A 21811-nucleotide genomic window follows, 5' to 3' on the forward strand; every position below is an offset into this window, starting at 1 on the left:
GTTCGGTGCAAAACACCAAGTATTTCACGTTGGCAAATATCTCGAACGGTCTCCACGCACGCACATTTTCCGCAAGTGTCAAGCCGCGCAGTCGATACAAGTTAAAAACAGGATTTGAAATATATCGCACTATGAAGAATACGTTATTAGCGGATGGGCCGGCCCGTGGCGCTAATTCATGCCTAATAATACGAAAGCTCGGGCTCGATTCGGGCAATTTCGCGCAGTTTTAATATCGAATCAACCCCTCACCTAAAAGCGACCTCGGATGAAGGCTGGACGTTGTAGCGTGAACCGAACAGCTCGCGAATTCGCAGAAATCTCGTTGTTTGCGCTCAGCGCGGCGCTCTTTTGACGATGGCATGCGCGTACTGCCAGATGCGCTATTCGCGCGGATGATGCGGGACGTAAAGCGCTTCTTAAGAAGGTCTCTTGAAAGCAAGCTCACTCAAGCACGATGAGAAACATGTTTATTAATGAATTATTTACAAAGCGCGGCCGGCCCGGTCGCTCCAATAGCCGAAGAAGAAGCGTGCGCTTTTCGACAACGCAAAAATCTCTAGGCGGACAACAATTACAACAATCGACGAAACGCGGCGCGCTCGTGCGAGTGAGGGATCCCTCGGGATCCGATCATTTTGGTCGGTCGGCACTCCCCATCGGAGCGAAGTTGACGCGCGCGGGATCTCCTCGGCGAGAGTGCACGCGCGCGGCGCGCGCGAGAATGGGCTCTGAAAATAATAAAAATAAAATTTCCACCCTCGCGCCACGACGGAAATCCGCCGCGTCCGGCGTCGCGTCTCTCGCCGAGGGATGATACGGTTCTGTCGTTGAACTCGCGCGCTCGCGTGTTCAACCGCGGACGCGGAATCCGCGCTGATCAATGTCGCTCACTCCACGGCGCACTTCGTCGACCGCTTCAGCGATTCAGCGTGCACACATCGAATTAAAGATTCAATCGCGAATGTAGACAAGGGGAGCTCGTCGGTGACGCAGAGCAGTCCCCGTGCGCTACGCTTAATTATATAAAATATAATTAGTTAAACAATCAATCATAATATGTGTACATAACACTACAAATGATCTACGTGCTAAACATGTAAACTTAGACGGCATCCTCCGCTTTTGTACAATCGACATTAGAAAAGAACAATACAGCGATAGTATCGTAATGATAATAATAATAATAATAATAATGATAATAACATTAATAATATTAACTATAGCGTTTTTAATATAAAGGTAATATCTAATAAAGACTCTGCGTAGTAAATAATTTATATAAAAATTCTGGCGAACACTAAGAAATCGCACAAAGTTTGATTCTCGCATCACTCAAGATTTCTAACGCACGCAATTGGGCGCGCATACGTACACGCACACGCATATGCACACACATACGCAAGCAATTACATACAGTTGGTTGTTCTCCCTCGTTTTGTACATCTTTTACATACTCACGCACCTTTGTCACACTCTCGCATTCGCGCACGTGTCTCTCTTTTATCGCGCGTGTTTCTCACACACAAGACAGCTTAGCAGACTTTCGCCGAAGCATCGCTGGCGCTTGCTAATCTCTCTCCTTCGCGTCGCTTCCCTGTTCTCCGTCGATGAGTGCGAAAGCAACGTAACGAACTAAGGAAAAAGAAAGGAAAAATGATGTTCGACACGAGCAGCGCGAGCTCGCGCGCCTTCGTACCTGTGAGAACCCTTTGACTCCGAACGCAAAGCAGATAAAAGTTGCCAATTTAACGACAGACAGTCCTGGGGAACTGAAGGAAAGTGAGGAATTCAAAAACGGCCGAAACACGTGATTTTTATTCGCTGGCGTTCTCACAACTCGTGCGCATCGGCACAAAAGCGTCGCAAAGCGACACGTCTTGCACTAGAAGGCAAGAAAAGAAATAAGCAAAAAAGAAGAAAAAATCAATTCATCGCGAAACTACTTCGCCTCTCGAAAAAAATGCCAAACGGCACCGCTCTCGGAGGTTGAGTCCCTCGCGATATCTTCTTCCCCTCGTGCGTGAATTGGAGACCGATCGTCCTGATGCTAATGAATTCGTCGATGCAGTGACACGCGCTTCGCCCGTGTGAAAATTTGATCGGATCGTTTCCGTAAACGAATCTCTAAAGTTAAACTCAGTCACGTCAACTGATTCGCGCTTCTACTCTGGAAAGAAACGAATAACTAATTCTAGACGTTTGAGTCAAGAATCAATTAAACCTGAATTAACTTTAATGATCATTTACGGTCACATTCGGTGAATTCGGACGAGCTGCACTCGCGCTGATTTCCTTTCAAAGCTCGTGCCCACTTTCCGGCCTGTCACGCTTTCATTTCTTTCGTGTTTCTGTCAGACGGCACTTTCTCCCACCCGAATTGGCGAACCGTTTCCCGAAATCGGCAAATAGGCCCGCGCATAGCGCAATTAGGCGTAGTTCAGGCGTGAGCAGTGTATTTCCGCGAGGAGCTGACCGTTTCCTCCGTTTTTCCTCTCAGCTTTCTCCACGAGGCGTAAGCTCGTCCCACAGCGGGACGTTCTCCATGGGGCTCGACGCTTTTTCCGTCTTTCTTCTCTCTCCCTTTCTTTTTCTACCTCACCCCTTTATGTTCCTCTCTTTCTTTTTTTTCTAACTACCAGCCATAAATCCTAACGGAGTACTCTAATATAATATACATTTACATATATATATATTTATATATTTATATATATAATAGCCAATACAAATATCACATGTGATCACCTACTGCGCCCGTCACACGAGCGTACTCGCTACACCTTGTACAAAACGTCGAGTCTTCGAAGTAAATCAGCGTGTTCCGACCTTTGACAGTCGCGGTGAGCGATTAGTCTCAACTTCAGAAGGATGTTCCTCTCTCACGTTTTTCTCCTTTTTTAAAATTAATTTTTTTTGTTATTTTCCATTTTTTTTAAATGTAGTCTGCATTTTATCGTCGCGGGGACAATCAGGTTCCTAGAATCGTATACAATACGTTTTCGCGTGTTCACGTTTCGCGCTCTCCGCGAGACGTCTGTTGCGGCTATGCGATTTCCCTTTGGCTGATACATCTGACATTCGCTCCGTAGCATGAGGCTCTCGCTGAATGGCTAAATTCAAAAAAACACGTACAATCCGCATCATGATCGAGAAGATTCGAGTTGACAGGCTCAAGCTTTTGTGCACGTATCTTTTGCGATCGACACGTGCGAATCAATTCATGGCACGGAGCATTGGTTTATGCAAGATGCCCCGTATGGGGTACAGAAGCGGATACTTTCCGAAAGGAGAGTGGAAAACGTTCGTAGAGAGCCCCACGAAATGCAATGCAGAATGAACGCCCGTTTTTTCATCAAGGTCCATTCGATAGTCTCGCGACTTCTCGAAGATGATGATGATGAGGTGTTACAGAGCAAAAAGTGTGAGATATCGCGAGTGGAAAGCTCGTTTGTTAATTATGGCGGAATGCACACGAGTTTTCAACAACTCACTAGCGTAATGACATGTTTTCGTTGTCGCGTCTCTTATACTGAATAAGTATGGCAGAAAAATAATACTGGAGAATAACGTATGCAGGCGGTCGTCGCCCACCTCGACGGAAACCTCGAGAAGCGGTAATATACGGAGAAGAAGAAAAAGACGAAGAAAAAGAAGAAATGACGCCAAGAGAAAGGAGCGACGGCTGCGCAAGCGCGTTCTTTATTACAATCGTGTACCTCAGCGGCAAAGAAGCTGCGATATTTTACAAGAATTCCTATCGCTTCACATCTCGCACTCTCCCGTTTCCTTTCCTTTTGCACGTCTTATCTCGTAGTACAAAATACTTCCTTAAAGATTTCCTCCACATCTCTCCGCGTGCTCAAGATCATACGTAATAAAGATCACATTATCATAATATATTAATATGCACAGTTATATAAATAGAAATGTATACACAACACGAGGTACAGAACTCTGGAAAAATGATTTTCGCCGATCTCCACTTGTCCCTCACTTTCACGTGACTTTCCTCTCGTTCTTTCTCACTCGCTTCCTGCTGCAGCAACGTTCTTCGCTCCCTCAAGAATCATCCCGGCATACATTTTCATTCGCACCGCCTCCCGTCGCACACTCGTTGCACTCGCACGCATACGTCTCACGTCACACATACACACACACATACACGAAGAAACGTCAATAATCATCGACAGTAAATCCCGGCTAAAACATAGAACGCCGTCGCATGCCTGTATAAAATTCCTAAAAATACTATATCCTACCATGAATTGTGTTGCTGGATGACATTAGTGACTGTGACTGCGGTGACTGTCCGTTGGCTCATTTCCTTCCGTTCTCCTTTTCGATGCCCGACGTCTCGCGCTTGCGAGGGAGGAGCTTTCACCCCCGATGCCCTCATTCGCGTCATCATCCGCGTGTATCTTTGACTTCTGCATCGCGCAAGCATCAGGAATTGCATTCGAAATCGAGGAGATTTTATTCGCGCTGATCGGGAGCGATCGAAGCTCGGGAATCGAGCATCAACCAAAAATCTCTTGCCTCTGCGCTTGTTCTTAGGCCCAAGAATCATCGCCCGCGCCCGGTTGGTGTCTACTGATTGGCTGTGTCTTGTGAGATGTGTTTCCTTTAGTCTACTTCTTTTTGTTTTTTTTTGGTTGTTTTTAAAGGATCGCATTTGTATCCCTTTTTTCCTCTCGAATCGATTTTCGAATTCTCTCGCTGTCTCTCGTTTGTCCCTGTGCCTCTATTCTTTTTTCGTTCTGAACATCAGAACGTGTGGGTGTATTCGACTGTCTCCGGATTCTTTCTTAATCTCGGCGGACCTCGTATTGTGTATCTGTGTGACTGTATGCGCGCTTAATGGTTTGTAGAAACGCTGGTACCATGGTACCATAGTTTAGAAAACGTCTCGGAATTGCAAGCCGCGCACCTGTGTTCCCGAGTATTTCAACGAGTGTATTGTGTACGTATACGTGTATACGTGTGCGTATATGTATGTATATATGCATGTTATATGTACATCATGGTACATGAAATAGAGACACGGAGAAGGACGGACGCCTCTTAATACACTGCGTCCTTGATTTTGTTTATTTAACTCGTTGCACGATTTTTACAAGTCTTTAAATGCCAAAGGTCACTTTTTAAAAATATAAGTTATATCATCTCTTCTTTTGTCTTTCGCCCTTGCGCATCTCGTCTCTCTCTCTCTCTCTCTTTCTCTCATGCACTTTCATTCTAGTTTCATTCGCATTCATTCATTGTCACCTGTGTATTCGTATTCACTTTCATCATTTCTTTCTCGCTTTTTTTATCCAGCTTTCTTTCTCCACGTCTTTCGCTCCCATTCTCTCTCGCTTTCTCTCTCTGTCTTTCTTTCCTTTCTCCCTCTCTCGCTGTTCTTTTTAAGTCTTTCCTCATAAAATCTTGTATCAGTAGTATTCATTTTCTTCATTATTTATTTAACTCTTTTTTTTCTAACGAGGAAATTCCCCAAAAATAATATTAATTCTATCAGTTCGGTTATCAGTGTAGCGTTTTAAATGCATATTTGACAATGCATGACGTCCGCCGCAATGAAAATGAATAAATTGATGAGTTGATCTGGCTTTAGAAATAACTCAATATTTCCAATATAGATGTGAAAATATGAAAAATGTAAAAAAAGAAACTCAACATAATTCGTAACAGAAATAAAAATGTTTTTCGTGTACGAAAAATGCTGGTAGATCGATAAAATGATGATAAATACTGAAGAAAAAAGAAACGCACAAGAAAAAAATTATAGCGGCGATATTGCAGACGTCCTGAATTGTATCAAATCGACCATTAATACTTCTTCTTTCTCGTAACTTTATAGTAGTAGCATCAAATTCTTTTCTTTCCAGCTCGTACGGATAAGTTTCTTTGAAATTTCCGTGGTTAGTTATACAGCGTCGCGCTCATCGCAGTGCCCTGTTGCCGCAAGTATATTTGTTATTTATCATTAATATTATTATTATAAAAGGGAGCTCTTCACACTCTTCTCTCTTTCAGCTCACGTTCCGTTCGCAATACGCTCATTTCGCACCGAAATCTCGGGTAGGAGGGGGGAGAAGGGGCATTTATATTATACAAATTTCGCACAACTCGATCGATGTTGCTTGTTCGTTTTGTTAAACTTCTTTTTCTTTTCGATTCGTTCTCTTTGCTTGTTTTTTACGCGAAGCTAATCTAACACGAATCGCGCTGTTTCATACGCTTGCTCTTGCTGTCACTCTCATCTTTTCTCTCTCTCACGCTCTCTCTTTCTCTCTCGCATTCTCGCATCCTCGCATCCTCTCTCTTTCTTTTAAAGTCGTGTAATTTACAATTACTATACAACATGACTGAAAATACCTTAGACCACAATAATACAATTATAATCGTACTGCGTGTTTTTTAATTTTTTTATTACCACTTAATTTTATGTATGCTTTTATTTTTTTATTTCTTAGTGTTTGTCTCGTTTTTTCCTTGTACGCGAGTATCATAAAACACTTATGTTCACTTATCGTACCTCGTACAACGATACTGCTTCTCCTAATATTCCTTAAAATTTTTTCTTAGGTACTTACATCTCTATACCTATGTATAACCATGTAGCTACATACATATATACATACATACATATACATATGTACATATGTATGTATGTATAATACTCTTTCTATCTGCCTCAAGCACTCCTGGGCGCACACGCTCTATCCTCGTTCGTCGATCTATTCATCTGTCTATCTAAGTGCCTATCTAACGATTTTGCTAACCATCTACCTATCTAAACGTCTAGCTACTTTTTTATTCAACATACCCGCACTTCTCTCTCTCTTTCTCGTCCCGTTCCTCGATTATTCGCACAATCGCGCGTTTGCTACCGACCTCGCTTTAAGACAACGTCGTTCGTTTAGCGATGCATCTACGGAACTCATCGGTCACCTCGATCGGAAATACTCGTGACACGATAGAGATCTTTCAGCGGGACAGAGTCCTCCCCCTTTGCGGTTTCGACTCGTCACCCCCTTGCCCATCACTACGTGCCTAAATACGAACCCAGCGTTTGGAGGTGCACGAGCTCGAGAGCAAATAATATATGCGTGGACCCTGATCCCCTAACAAGAACCGAAGTAGCAGCCATTATCTCCTGTTACTTTCGTTTCGACGGCGTGGAATTTAACGAGAGATCGTCGAGGCCAAAGACGAGATATCGCGTTTTCTCCCCTTCCTTCCTCTGTTTCGCGCGGTCGTTTCGCTTCTCTTGTACTCTCCCGCGTACTTGTTTAGTTCTACATCACGCTCGTCGGAAAAAAAGATCGGGGTTGGGGTGAGTGAGGGGGTTGGGTTTCGGGGGGTATGATGTCGCAAACCGCGACCACATTATCCGAATATGGCTATCAAAAAGACGTCCGGCCGCCACGGCCATTATATCCTAAAACTGTAAATGCTACATATATATATTTATTTATAATTAATCGTGAACATGGTAACAAATAATGAAACATTGAAAAAATTGCACAATATACAAACTCAGTGTTCCTTCTGTCTCTACTACCCTTGGATTCCTCACCTTTCAGGTTCGGAATACCCGTGGAAAAAATTGCACACTCGCATACCCTACTTCGCGATGCACTCACATGCACGCGCTCCGCGCAGGCATCACACAGTCGTACGATCTTTTTCTTTCGTTCTCTCTTTCTCTCCCTCCCTCCCTCTCTCTTTCTCTCGTTCTTTCTTACACATTTTCTCACACATACTCTTGCACAAATTGTGCCCGGCATTTGTCAGTCGGGCTTACTCAATAGGTACGGTATCTTTATGTTCTACGTGCGTATCAATTAATTTATTTGGCCACTGAACATTTAAAATTTAGTTATTTCTCGTTTCTCATCTCCTTGGCTATTTGCCTTTATCTTTCTCTCTCTCGCATCTCTCGATAAGATTAATCTTCTTGAAGTCTCCTGCTTCCCTCGTGTTGACGGTCGCGCGCGCTGCAACGACGTCGATCTCTCTCATGCTCCCTGTTGCTTTTCGATATCGTCGCGCATAATATATTGCATATCGCAATGTCGGGATCGTCCTTGTATGGATCGAACGAGACGAGCAATTTCATTGATGTGCGTTGGAGGATTAACGCGCTCGCGGATACAAATTGATAAGTGTTGATCATGCCCGAGGCAGGGAACCGCTCGTGAGATGTTCAGCGGAAGAGTGCACGAAGATCTTATATGAATTATTATATTTGTCCATGTACTTCTTTATCTATATTATTTCCATGCGTATGACGAGAATATTAACCAAAATATATATATATGTGTGTGTGTGTGTGTGTGTGTATCATTTTTGTGTGTATTCTGCTTCCGAGTTTTTCGCGACGTTTTCCGAGTTGCTTCGGCGAGCGATTCCCCCGCTCGCGTACGTTCCGAATAATGCACATGTCGAAGAGAAATCACGAGAGGAAAAAGTCTTCCACGCTTTCCGCATGTAGAATTCGGAAGAATTCTTCCTTTCGTCGAAAGAAAAAATGACCACGTCGACGATTACGATCGAGTGACTATCTACAAGAGCAAAATGCAAAACTAACAAAACTGATAAAAAAATCAGCAGCAATAAGGAGCGAAGCAAGACGGTTAACTCTCGCAACATTCGGGAATTTCTTCATGAGCTTTCGACCAATCAGCGGCGATCCGCGTTGTAATTCGTACTGTAAATTCGAGATTAGCACCCGGCACGGTAAATCCCGTTGCCGTCGAAACTGGTCGAAATCACGTATCCAATTACTACGCGTCGCGTCCGCTTCGACTCTCCTCGCTACATTATAGCGCTGATTCCGCTCGCATCGAGAGATCGTCCGGAGTGCCACGAGTACTGCGCGCACGCGCGTGCGATTTCAGTTGCGAGTTCTGCCTCGCGAAGCTCCCGAAGAGAAGCAAAGGAAAAGGAAATACGTTTGGCACCGACAGTTTGCATTATTGTCCTTGCGAAAGCTACGATTCGTTTCTTTTTCTCTAGTTTTCGGTGCACGCGCGACTGCGCTCGCGGCGACACCCGACGCGCGTCTCGACGCGGCAGATGTGACGCGACGATCGTCGATTTAATCGCTTCAGAAAGAGACTGATAACTTATGATAATTTAAATCGTGCCGTAAAGAGGGATTTTATTTGGCAATACAATTTAATCTCGCGAATGCGCGTCCGCACCCGGCGCGCTTCGATGACGATTTGAGGAGCGGCGAGATATTTTAGGCTCTCTCCGGTCAGCATCCCGCTTCTGGTTTCCCGGGGGACCAAAGTCGCAGCTTGAGATCCTCGACGGTAGCGCTGTGATCTTAGAATGTAAAGAATTGGCAGTGATTGACGTCTCTCATGCGTGCGAGACTTCCCGGGTGACTTTCTGGTCCAGATATCTCCAAACTCCATGCGGAGGGCACCACGCGGCCTCCTCGCTCGAATCATTGCTGACCGATCGATGACTCCGTCTCCTCAAATCAGTCAGTTGAAGGTTCGTTACTCGCTGTTTCCGCTTCGGGGTCCTCCAAAAGGATCGTCGTTGATTGCTCACTGCTCTCGCTCCTGGTCGTTGACACAATTTGAGGGAAAAGCGCACGCGTGACTCTTTGGACACCGACAAGATGCCGCATTCTAAGCATATCATTCGCGATTGCTCTTCACGTTTCCTTCAAATAGTCTCAAATAGCAAACTCGATCTTTGCTCGCTCCCCGAAGCGACGTCTCGCTGATCATCAATCTTCTCAAGAGCACAAATTCCCATGTCGATGACAGAGTCCGACGTCTCATCGCGACCACCTGATGCAGCCACTTCCGCGAGATCTCCGCTGATGTGTCTGTTCATCAAGATAGATCCTCGATCGTCGATTCCCTTCCATTTGCAGCGCGCTGCTGAGATGACTCCCGGAAGATGCTGGATCGCGTGAATCTCCGCGCAGGTCCCCGACGAAGATCTCGCGATCTTCACGAGGAAGAAGTCCCGGTGGTCCCGAGCGCGGCATGCGACACCCGGCCGGGACCGTTCGCGGAGACGATTGATTACACGTGTCTCTTCATGTGGAGGGCTAGGTGGTCGCTGCGGGAAAAGCATCGGTCGCAATGCCGGCACTTGAACGGCTTCGCACCGGTGTGCTTGCGGTAATGGCGTGTCAATTCGTCCGAACGCGCGAATCGCCACTCGCAGCCCTCCCAGCTGCACTTGTACGGCTTCTCCCCTGAAACAGAGAAGACAGGAAAGACCCGTTAGCAGATTAACAGTACCGACGTTTGATCCTGCCGCGATGATCGCTGTAACAGAGATTACAATAGAGCTACAGATCAATATATATATATATATATATATATATATATATATATATACATATATGTGTGTAAATATACGGATTAATATGTGTACATGTCCATTCTGCACTCTGCGGATTCAATTAGATGAACGTTGAGCTGGACTCGCTGCAAATCGCATTTGTCCAGCTGCAACAAACAGCCATTGTCAAGCGGCGAGCATTTGCGCGCGGCATTTGGCATTGGATAATGTCCGCTCCACGTAGACGATAAGCGAAATCGCGAAGTGTTGACCTTCGTACTTGAGAAAGCTCGTTCATTCAACGTTACGATCGCGACACCAGAGGGGTACTCCTTGATCGCGAAGCAGTAAACGTAAACGCGATAGGCATAAGCCTGCGTAGCAAACGCGATTCAATAGATCTCCGCGGGATAATACGAGGATTGGACGTTATTATCCCCCTAAACAGGCTATCAAAGACAATGAGTAGTATCTGACGTCGTTAACGGTGGCGAAACGCCGTTCGAATCCACGCCCGGTTGCTGTCGGGCACAATGGCAACAACAGCGCGGCGACACGATACACAAATCCCCGCGTCGCATCGCAAATCCGAAGTAATCTCTCGGGGATTGTCACGCGGCGATTGAATCCGGTTTAAAAACCCGCGTAAAACCGAAATTTGCGACGCCGATCCATCCATCCATCTATCCATCCATCCATCCGTCCGTCCGTCCATCGGCACTGACTCGCGCGCGACACGTGAGAAAAAAGGGACCAGACGCGAAAAACGCAACACATTTATTGAAGAGGAAAAAAAAGAGGAAGGAAGATAGAGGAAGAGAGAGAGAGGCCGTGTTATTAAATCCGTAAATAATCTATTCGGCGATATAGAAGGCGGCTGACGTTGATGAGGCCATGGCGGAGAAGAGACAATGCGAGGTCACCACCTGTGGCGCAATGTTAGCGAGCTTAACAAGCCGAGGGAGTTCGCGGCGTGGAAAGAGAAGCGGGAGTTGCAGCGGAGGGGTTGAATCGAAGGCCGCGGCAACGACTGCGAACCCCATACTGAATCACAGTGGCTGCGTAGGTGGGAAGGGGCGACTGGCGTTGCGCCGCCCTCGCCGATGTATCGCGACTCATCGACCCCGCGGTAACAAACGATTCCCGACCCCTTTATGAATTGTAACGCAAGCATCATCTTTCGTTTGATTCTTGATTACGTGTGCTTGATTACGATATTGTTCTTGATTCAATTCCGCAATCCGTTCTTATACGAATCAGCGCGATGGTCGCGTATGAATAAATTATGCTATTTTTAGAGCGTTGGTTTGTGGTAAAAAATATTATTAAATGTTTATCATATAGACTTTAATTCTTGTGGTTATTAATTACGAATGTATTGAATGTACGTCGAACATACATAGATTCTACAGTATTAGCTATTTTTCTTTTTGTATTACCATTTTGACTCAATAAATCATTCAATTTAATTAAAAACTGCAATAATCATTGCATTTTATACTGCGATAATCAGTAGGAAAGTAGATCATCTCTATTCAATAAGTCCCGAGAGGCAATGGAAAACTATGGCCCGCGCAAAAAAAAGGTTACAAGGGCGAAGGCCTTGTCTCACCTTGATTTAAACTTTCGGAGTATCCGTGCAGACGTGTCGCTTGTCGCGATCTAGATATGTCCGTTGTAAAGTACCTTGAGCTCGCACTGAAATACGATCTTCTATTACTTTTGTCAAGGCACGAAATTTGTCGCGCATATCCGACTGCATCTAGGAACTGATGCGCGAGTATATTTCACAACACCGCCGTCGAGATAAAAGTAATATAAATGTGTGCATAAAACCCCAGAGAGGAACGTTTAACACATCGCCCACCCCCCTGCGCGGCTTTCATAAATCCGAAAAAGAGGCGGAATTCTCGGCTTCGCAAAGTGCTGTTTTTAGATTGCCGTGCGTCTGTTTGCGTGAGTTGCGCGGAAAGCACGATTTTACTTTTAAAAAGAGATGTTTTGATTTTAATATACTTTTCTTAATAATATATATTCGCACTTAATAACATATACACACAAGAGCTTTTCTTTATATTAAAAAATTTCGAGAAACGGCGCGCGCTTGTTTTGTTCCAGTATAATTTTGAAATATTGCGTTTTTTCATCTGCGTAACACTACGCTTGGAGGAGCAGATGTAATCATGTTGCACCAGACTGCATCATGTATTAAAACTTCTAACGAAGAAACTTTGTAGAATTAACACCGTCATCAATTAACGAATTATATTACTACTGTTTTTATCACACACGTAACGATGAATACATATTCCTATTTATTACAAAGATTTATAAAATTACAATAATTAATAAGTAAAGCAATAATGCATAATCGTAAGTTTTGTTCGCATTTCCGAGATGATCATATTCACCGAAAGATATACATAGAACTGATCGAAACCTTCCACGTGTTTCTTTTACTACGCAGTCACGACGACTAGTGCGACTGACGTCTTTCCAAACGACGAGCTCAATGTCCTCGTGCGACGAGGGGCAAAGGGAAAAAAGGAATTTACTTCGCGGTTCGGCCTTTCCAAGTTGTTCTGAGAAGGTACCGGCGCGAGATCCCCTCTTTTCCAGCGAGTTTCACATCCCCCGGTGGGAGGTGACGGCGACAAATCCAGCCGGGACGTGGCGACGCATAACCAAATCCGTCCGCTTCCCGTCACTCCCCTACCTGCATCCCTCGCCACCCCCGAGAGCGCGGCTGTTTCCGGCGCCTCCGCCACCAACACCCAACATTCTGGGGAGAGGCCGCGACTTTCCCCGAAAAATACGGCACACGTACTTGACGTACCTCACGCCGTACATGTCGGTCTCACCCACCCACCCTCCTGCCTCGCCATCCCATCGCGTTTCGGGAAAACCAACCCCGGGATACCGTTCCCTCACTTTGCAACTCAGCTAGAGAAATGGCGACACGAATGTGTCTGGGGGTCTCCTTCGCGAGGGCGGGAATTGCGGGCTCGCGTCGGAAGGAAATTCCGGGAGCGATAAGAATAAACCGCGGCGGAGAGGAAGGTGCCGGGCGGCGTATGTATTACAAGCGGCCCGGTTGGTGGTGAGAAAAATCGTCGCCGACTCCACGGACTGTTGGATCGCCGTTTCGATACTCTCGAGAGAAGAATGGCTTCGCATCGTGTATGCATGCGCGCGGTATTTATTGTACCCGTCTGTATCGAATAAGAAGAAGCAGCAACTAACATACTTTATTTATTTGAAGTGTATTCTTAATTATTCCACGCGGCAACAAATTAGAAATTAACGAAACTACGTCGTACTAGTTACGTCCAGATCTAATATTACCAGAGCCGGTACCGAAAGTCGGAATATATCTTCGAAAGTGACAAGAATCCTTACTGTACGATAACGAAGAGCTATACCAATCCAGATGAAACAATTTTAACTGAAGCCATCGAAGAATCGAAACTCAAATTCACGCGCGTACTCGGGTCGGAAATAACGCAATTTCTAAAAAATCTCGCGCGCGTGTGCGCGTGCGCTCGCACCCCCTAATGTTCGATTCGGAGCGAATTAAATTTCGCGTAGCCATGGCGACCATGGCGTAACGCTTTACACGACCGCAGGCGTTATCGCCAACGCGTGCCCCTTCCGGTCCGGTCCGTCGGTTCGGCGCGCATGAGCGTATCGTGGTGAGGGGGTTGTCCACGTCGGGGTACACGCGAAACGACATGTACGTGCAGCGGGCATTGCGCATTTTATCGCCGCATAATGGCCTCCCGGCGGTTCGTTACCACCTACGTAATAAAGCCATATTAAACAAGACGGCTTAACGCGTTAACTCGCCCCTCGCCCCGTCCCCCTCCCCGTCCGGCCACCCTCTCGTCGCTTTCGCGCGCGTCGACAACGAACGTTGCTAAACGACACGATATGGAAAATCTCTCGCATCCTCGCCGCTCCTGGGTACTTTTTAAGCGCGCATCAGGGCGCATTTACCCCTCGGATGTCCCCTCGTTGCGCCCCCGCCTTCCCTCGTCGTGCCGATAGCGAGAGGATGAATTTATGGAAATCCGTTCCTACAGCGATGGAAAATTGCACATTGAGCGTATCGATTTATGTCTTATTTCACGAATGTGCCTCTCGCTCTTGCATTAAATCCTTTAATCATTATTAATTAGTGTACACGTGCACCTCATCTAGTTTAAAAAGAGGATCAGACAAGTACATACCAAAACCAGAATGTATTAAATAACTATTCACTTCTGGTGCCTGTGCGCAGGAAATATTTTTCCATGCAGGATTATACATAATTTGTGAGAGAGAAGGATATTCATTTTTGAACACGCATATTTGCGGCGATGCGTGCGGAAATTGTTGTAAAACAATTACGCTTGGCGTTATTATGGTAGCTGTTTTGGCGCATTTGCCAGTTTTCGTTCGGGTGTGAGCGCCCGCGCGGCGTTAAACGTTAAATCGTTAATTTACGCCGGCATATAATAGATTTAGATGCGCGTTGCGATTTCAGGCGTTTGCATGCCGCGTTATTCATGAGCGTTGCGAAACTAATGCGATTAGTTTATACTTCGCGCGAAACGCATAATATATTAGACATTGTTTGCCGTGAGTATCGCATAAAATAACCCGCAGCTTCGATCGACGGAGTACATCAGAATTCCGGCGGAGCGGTATGTAATGCAATTACGGGGTCCAGCTCTTGGAAGAGGTCGTTTCGCCCCGTTTTGATAAGTGGCTCCCGCATGAGATTTGAGCGAAATTGTTATTGCGTAGAGAGAACAATGTGCACGCTCCGGTAATCCGCGTTTTATTATCGCATAATGACCTGCCGTTGTCGACGGTGCTTTACCATTTCTACGTAATAGGACGATATTAAACAAGACGACTTAACTCTGAAATCCGCCCTCTAGCACACATTCTTTCTCGCCTCTCCGCTTCTGCAATTTCTCATCCTCGTCTCATCAATTCTCATCATAATGAATAAATGATGATTCCTCAACGAAATCCTTGACGGTTGTTTAGTCGCAATACTGACAAAGGTAAATGACGTCGTCAATGCAATTTGCCACAAGTTTGCAACTACAATAATAATATAGATATCAACCTAATCAAATTTAACATGTAATTGATGTAGTTTATTTCACAATGTCTTGTGCAACATTAAGGAACTCCTTGTTGCAAGTTAGATGATCTTTATGGATATGAAAATCCCGAGATCTGTCACTAAAATTGCCAGGCAGCGCACGTTACCCTGGCGTTGCCAATAAACATTATTTCGCGTAGAATGGCCTGTCAGGAAACATGCAAAAATATCGACCTTTAAGCTTTGCATGTAAACGAGCCGGAATACCGAATCGTCCTAAGGCTAAAAACGCGGCACGCTCGCGTGCTCGTGAATAACGAAGTTAGCGTCGTCGCGCCTTATACGGTATGCCGGGACGTCCTTTCCGGCGGAAGGGCGATTTTTCTACGTCCTCCCTCTGCCAAGGACGGCGACGTCACACCGACGGGGGTCCGGGCGGCGGGTCGGTATTGCGTCGATATGTCAGTCCGTCCTGGCAACGTGTGCCCGTCGTCTTTGCATTTTATTAAGTCCGCCGCCGGCGAGGATGTATAGGGTACCTTCTGTCATGTCGCCGAGGGATAGGACAACCGGAATTTATGGCCGAGGATTCCGCCCCCGAGTCCGCCTTTTACATCCGAGGACATTTTGCGCGAAAACGTTTCGGCGAATAGCGCGCGTCTAATACCGGAGGCCATCGCGAGCAGCCGCGTGACGGATCGCTCGAGGGGGCCGGCCGACTCGAGATTTTCCTCGAGGATCCCGTCGGCAAGGCTGCGTCGTGAGACTCGCGATATCATCGTGCAAAGCGTCAATTTGCTGCGATGCTCATTATCGGCGAGTTTAACGAGAAACACGCGTCGTTCAAATCAATGATCGCTTTTTGCATTATCAAGTCGAAAAGCAAAAATGTGCAATAATTATGACATGTTCGGAGTGCTTTATTACATTTGTTAGAATACAGCATTTTACAGGAGGTTTGTATAATGAAAGTTAAATGTTCATCGTGTGTATGAGAATGTATCAATGTATTATTAATGTATCAACACGTGTTTCACGGACTTTTACAAGCAGACAATGACTTGAATTTCAGTTTTAGGAGGAAATATCTTGAAAATTCACTTTTTAGAACGGGATGGTCGTCACCGCGAGCACAAAAAGAAAGAAGAACGCTGTCTTCGGAGAAATATCGTACGCTATAAAAGAGGAAATGCAGAGTATCTCTTTTACAAAAAGATTTTGCTTCATGCCCCCTGGGAAGGAAGATACGATTTTCTGGCACCGCCAGCATAGTACTCGTACTTTACATTAGTCGCTTTTATGCACCTCGCGTTTCGCGTGCAATCTGAAGAATTCCTCGTAGTGACGCGTATCAAATTACGAGACGTATTACACCCGTTCCTCTTTCGCATACCGAATTTCGGTGGAGCATCGTTTTTTCCCTCTTTTCTTTTATTCCGCTTTTTTTTACAAGACAAGACAAGAATAGAAATCCCCCCGTTGTCGGAATGAAAAACGCTGGGAGTAAGAAAGAGAGGGATTTCCTTTCAAGAAATATCGTGTGCTATAAAGGAGGAGATACGCTTGTACCTTATTCACAAAAAGATTTTCATTGCCCCCGCCGGCAAAGGAGATGAGATTTTCTGATAGTGCGGCGTTGCCCTGCATATTCAAAGACGTTCCTCGCGCACGAATCTTTCGGTCTCTAATGGCGCGGATCGCACGGCGCGTTTGCGGAAATACGATCGAAGGTGATCGCTAAAAGTGCCCCGCTCGAATAGCAAACAAGGCGCAATCCCCTGTAACAGCGATCTCTGAAAAACGACGAATATCTGAAAAAATCTGAGAGACAAAAGTATCGCCGATGCCACGAGCATGACGGAATGCACGGTCGATTTTTTACCACGGACGAAAATACGCGTCGTGAATTTCTGCGCGATTAGAGTACCAAATTCTGCCTTACGTCCGAAAGTATTTGGCACGGTGGAAAGTTTGTCGTTGTGAACGCGCCCAATATATCAGAGGATATCCTACAGGACCCGCGTGATAGATCGTGGTGCGAGGGACGACTAGACGCACCCCCGACGAGCAGAAAAAGATCCGCGGAAAACAACGCAGTTATCCCTACCCGCGCTACAAGGGGGATAGTGGTTTTATTTTTTTTCGACATTCCACTTTACCGAGAGTGGCCTCCCCCCCGAGGCTCGTGCGGGGTCCGACGAGATGTTACGAAGCGCGATATCGCGTCGTACTCTCAGTTTTGAACAGCCGGATTTCGCGAACGACATTCTTTTTGCCGGTACAAGATAGCGCGCCGTAGAAATGATAAATGAGAGATCTCCTCCGGAAGCATCGCACCGTGAAAACTGCTGTGCGATCTCGCTCGTGGAACCAGACGCGGTAATATAAAAAAATATATAGATACTTGTGCACGTCGAGGATTATTCACGCATTTTTCAGTGAGCTGTTATTCACTTATTCTGCGTTGTTTTATTTTACGACGGCGTGTGACTCACAATTACGTGTGAGAATTGAAATAATAAATTAGAACATTTATAATGTATCGTCATTCACATATCCTGATTCTTGTATATCGTGCTGTTTTCCCTGCTGAATTATTCAACGAGAGCGTTCTTGGTGATGATCATTATGATCGTTTTCCACTAGAAAATCACAAAAACCTAACGCCGAAAGATAACACTAGAGTAACATCCATCAAAAGTGTCGTGATATACGCGCTTCACGCAAGAGTCGCGACGTTCTTCAGACTCTCACCTTTCACTACCACGTCGGCATGATGCATGCATAGAAGATTTTCATCGTCATGTCGCGAAACCGCCAGATATCTACCTCTTGCGTTTCGCGTGTTGCAAAGTGCGGTTTCGCCGTCAACTGGGGTCGGAACTTCGACGACGTTTCCAATTGTTTGCAGTACACAAACCCCGGCAGGCGGATCCAACTTTGGCGCGATCATGTGTTCCGAACAGTGCCCGGGGTGCGAATCGACGTGTACACGTGCACGCGATATTGAGAGGATTCGCTCGAGGCAAAACGCATTACAATATGCGATATCCAAACTGCGTAAATAGTTCGTAAGTAATCGAGATTATCGGCGAGGAATAATCCGCGCGATCAACTGATGCGGATTTCGGTACGTTGCAGTTTGTTGCATGAGAATCTAAGCGAACGCGCTGCCAAAGTATCGTCGGTAGCGACCTGCCAATTTCGCTGAAACATTCAACGCGAATGTAACGCGAAAATACATCGCGGCGGATGTATGTGCTGCACAATGCCCGTGCAATAACAGGATTCCCGCTGGTGTTCTTTTGTCGGCGCGCGATTGAGACTCGCCGGCAAGTTCTCGTGAATCATGAACGAGATTCCTGAAAATAAATCCCGGAGAGCTGGTCCGTTCCAGCGTGCATCGCGTATCGCGCAACCCTTTGAAGAATCGCGAAGCATTTTATCACCGCGGCTACTCGAATTACACGCATTAAGTAATCGATTAGCTCCCTTCGGCGTACCCATAACGGTCGTTCCATCGACCACCCCCGACCGCGGCGCGGAAACGCACTCCGATATAAAATGGACGACTTTCTCCGCATAATTAATCCCGCCGAGTCCCCGCAGCGGGGCAGCTAATTTTCGCGTATCCGCACGCGATTTTCCAGCTGCGGAAATCAATGGCTGCTGTATGCATGTCGCGTTGGGGCGTCGCGCGGCACGCCGACAAACGTATCCAAGATTTAACGTCGACGCAAAGGACGGCAGGAGGGATAGAAGGGGGAGATCGCTCACAGCCGCAGGCGCCTGCGGTCTCTCGCGAGGGGGAAACTTGGGAGATGCAGCTGAGACTTGGAGCTTGCGGTTAAACGTAAGAGGAGACGTGCTCAATCGCGCAGATGCACTTGGCTCGTATGACTACGACGACGACGACGACGCCAACAACGACGACGACGGCGACGATGGCGACGACAAGACGAAGAAGGCGAGCGGGTGGCCGCCCGGCTCGGTTTCTCGAACCATTATTTACGAATCGCATTACCACGATGTACCGCGACCAGAAACTTTTAGTAATGGAGCGCGGCTCGACGACGTGCTGCTCTCCCCGGTCCTCCCCCGCGAATCGCCCCTCGTCTCTCCAAATCAATGTACCGACAAATTTCGGATTACTGTCGCGACGTCGTTCCCGCGGGTCGACGAAAAATAGCAGGCTTTTTCGTGTGCAAGACAACACCATCATCATCATCGATGCATCGATCACGCGACCGGGATGCCGGTCTGGCACATACGTATCGCCGTGTATACGTATTAAATGAAGTCAGTATGTACACATTAACACGTTAATGGTTGTTTCGATATCGTACGAATTATTTTTATCTGTTGCGGATTTATGCAAACCCGGAATTTTATGTATGATCAATTTTAATCGAGTCCTCTCTCCACGATATCACAGTTGACATTTTAATAATCAAACGTGAGTTACGCGTTTCACGTCGCCTCTACGAACGCGGCAACGTATTCGCGATCGGTGTGAAATAAGAGAAGTGGAAGAGGCAAGGAGTAGCACAACGGCAATTGATTGCAGGAGAGATGCATCTCCCGCACAAGCACTGGCGACACTCAAGGAAGTTCGTTTCTCCGCTTCCGAAATTTATTTCTTGCTTCATCGTAATGTTTTAGCTGGGCGATTGCATCGCTCGTTTCTTTCGCGCGCCGGCCCGTTCGCCAAGTATAAATCACGAATATCCGTTTGTGCGGAAATGCGCTGGATTTATGGTTGATTCGATTATACACCGCGCTCTCCTCGGCGCGAGATAAACCCCCACGGTTCCCCATTGTTCGCGGATACACCGACGCGCGTATCTCAGGAAACGCAAAGAAGTAAGTAATGCATATAAGCAGACTGTTTTCGACAGCGCGGATTCATCGTCGCGGAGCTACGTTGATAAATAAGCTCGCAGAACCGCGCCGCCGCTCGTTCCATTCTTCGTTTGATTTAAGATCGCGGGAAGCTGTACGTCTCAAAAGCGCTCTCATGCTGAATTATTATACTTTGGCTGACCCACTTCCGATCCCCGTATACACGCGTAATCTCGGTTTTCTTTTAGCGACTGCAACTGCCTCCCCTGTGCCCCTCGAGCCGTTAAAGCGGAGTTTCCAATTGCGCGAAAATACGTATGCACAGATCGCCTTTCTCTCTGTCGCTCTCACAATCGCACTGTACTCCTGTTTCCTTTGCAGTTTGGGATGATTCAAATTCGATAGTGCTCTTCCTTCCCAATAAATCGCAGATTTAATTTTTCTTCTTTGTTATTGTGCTTTCTGGCATTCTTATTTATTCACGTTATTTTATATTTTTCTTAAAGTATACTCTTCATCTCGGCAATTCCGTTACAGTTTTGTCAATGCAATCTATGCTAGATTACACGTTAATGGGAAATGTACAAACACAATTATTTAACTGTCCCTTGCATTTAGAAGAGTATATCGAGCATTGAAATACAAAATGAAATTCGACTGAACGAAGATCCTTTTTCCCAAGATAAATGTTTTTGTACCTTTGCGGACTCCAAAGAGATGCTAATGTTTCATTTCCAACACTCACACGTAATCGAGATTGTCGGGCGAGCACAAAGAAGGGGTAAAAACCGCTTTTCGTTAAGTTGTCCTATGTTACGTTGACGATCCACTTTCCGGAAACGAAGTGGACTGTTAAGTGTCTCGGGCGAGGCGATCGCATCGTCGAAGGATCAAAGTCCTGTACGCGGCGTCCGCGCGCGTGCACGCGAGAACAATGACGTTCGGAATGGAATTCCAGAACGGAAAGTCCCTGTAATTGGAAATCTCTCTCTTCCTACCCTTCTATCCCTCTTTTCTCTCGACGTTATATACAGGCAATGTGAGAGGACGGCAGAATCGATAGTTCCTTGACACTCGTGGGAAAATCGGATACGAGAGACCTGCGAGAGCCCCCGCGACGAGAAAGAACCCGCTCGGACATGGAGCTAATATACGCGGGAAGGATAAGCATGATGAAAAGGAGGAATTAGTCTGGTTTTATTCTGAAGACCACCCTGGAGGCACGACAAAGAGTTTATCCGCGGATTTTTCTTCCGGCACTATCCATTCCCATAGCGGTTTCCCGCCCGGATTTCCCCTTTACGATTTATAATTAATGCAATTACGGGAAGCTTTCTTCTCATCGCGCATTACACAAATTCCACGTAAATCTACTCGCGCTGTGAGTGACGGTGAAAAATCGCGGCCGCTCCGGCGAGCGCGTTCGCGGGTGCGCTCGGCTCCGCTCAAATTGGCCTCTTGCAAAAAGCCGAAACGTTAAACGTTTTAATTAACTCGCGGATTTGAACGATGCGATTTAGACGGCCGGCGAAAAGCCGCGTTTTGAATCGC

The 21811-nt window shown here is 46.3% G+C and overlaps 1 protein-coding gene across 1 annotated transcript in view; it reads right to left on the minus strand.

The window, feature by feature from the left end:
• Positions 1 to 453: 453 nt before the first annotated feature.
• The window catches only part of LOC105288123 (Krueppel-like factor 6), a 316846-nt gene continuing 295488 nt past the window's right edge, over positions 454 to 21811 (minus strand). Inside the window, exon 6 of the mRNA XM_011354140.3 lies at positions 454 to 10231. Within this exon, the coding sequence (XP_011352442.1) occupies positions 10056 to 10231 (176 nt within the window). The 3' untranslated portion in view covers positions 454 to 10055. The remainder of the gene's footprint in view (positions 10232 to 21811) is intronic.

The sequence above is a fragment of the Ooceraea biroi genome, chromosome 1 (genome assembly GCF_003672135.1).
Source record: "Ooceraea biroi isolate clonal line C1 chromosome 1, Obir_v5.4, whole genome shotgun sequence".
NCBI classification, from domain to species: domain Eukaryota; kingdom Metazoa; phylum Arthropoda; class Insecta; order Hymenoptera; family Formicidae; genus Ooceraea; species Ooceraea biroi.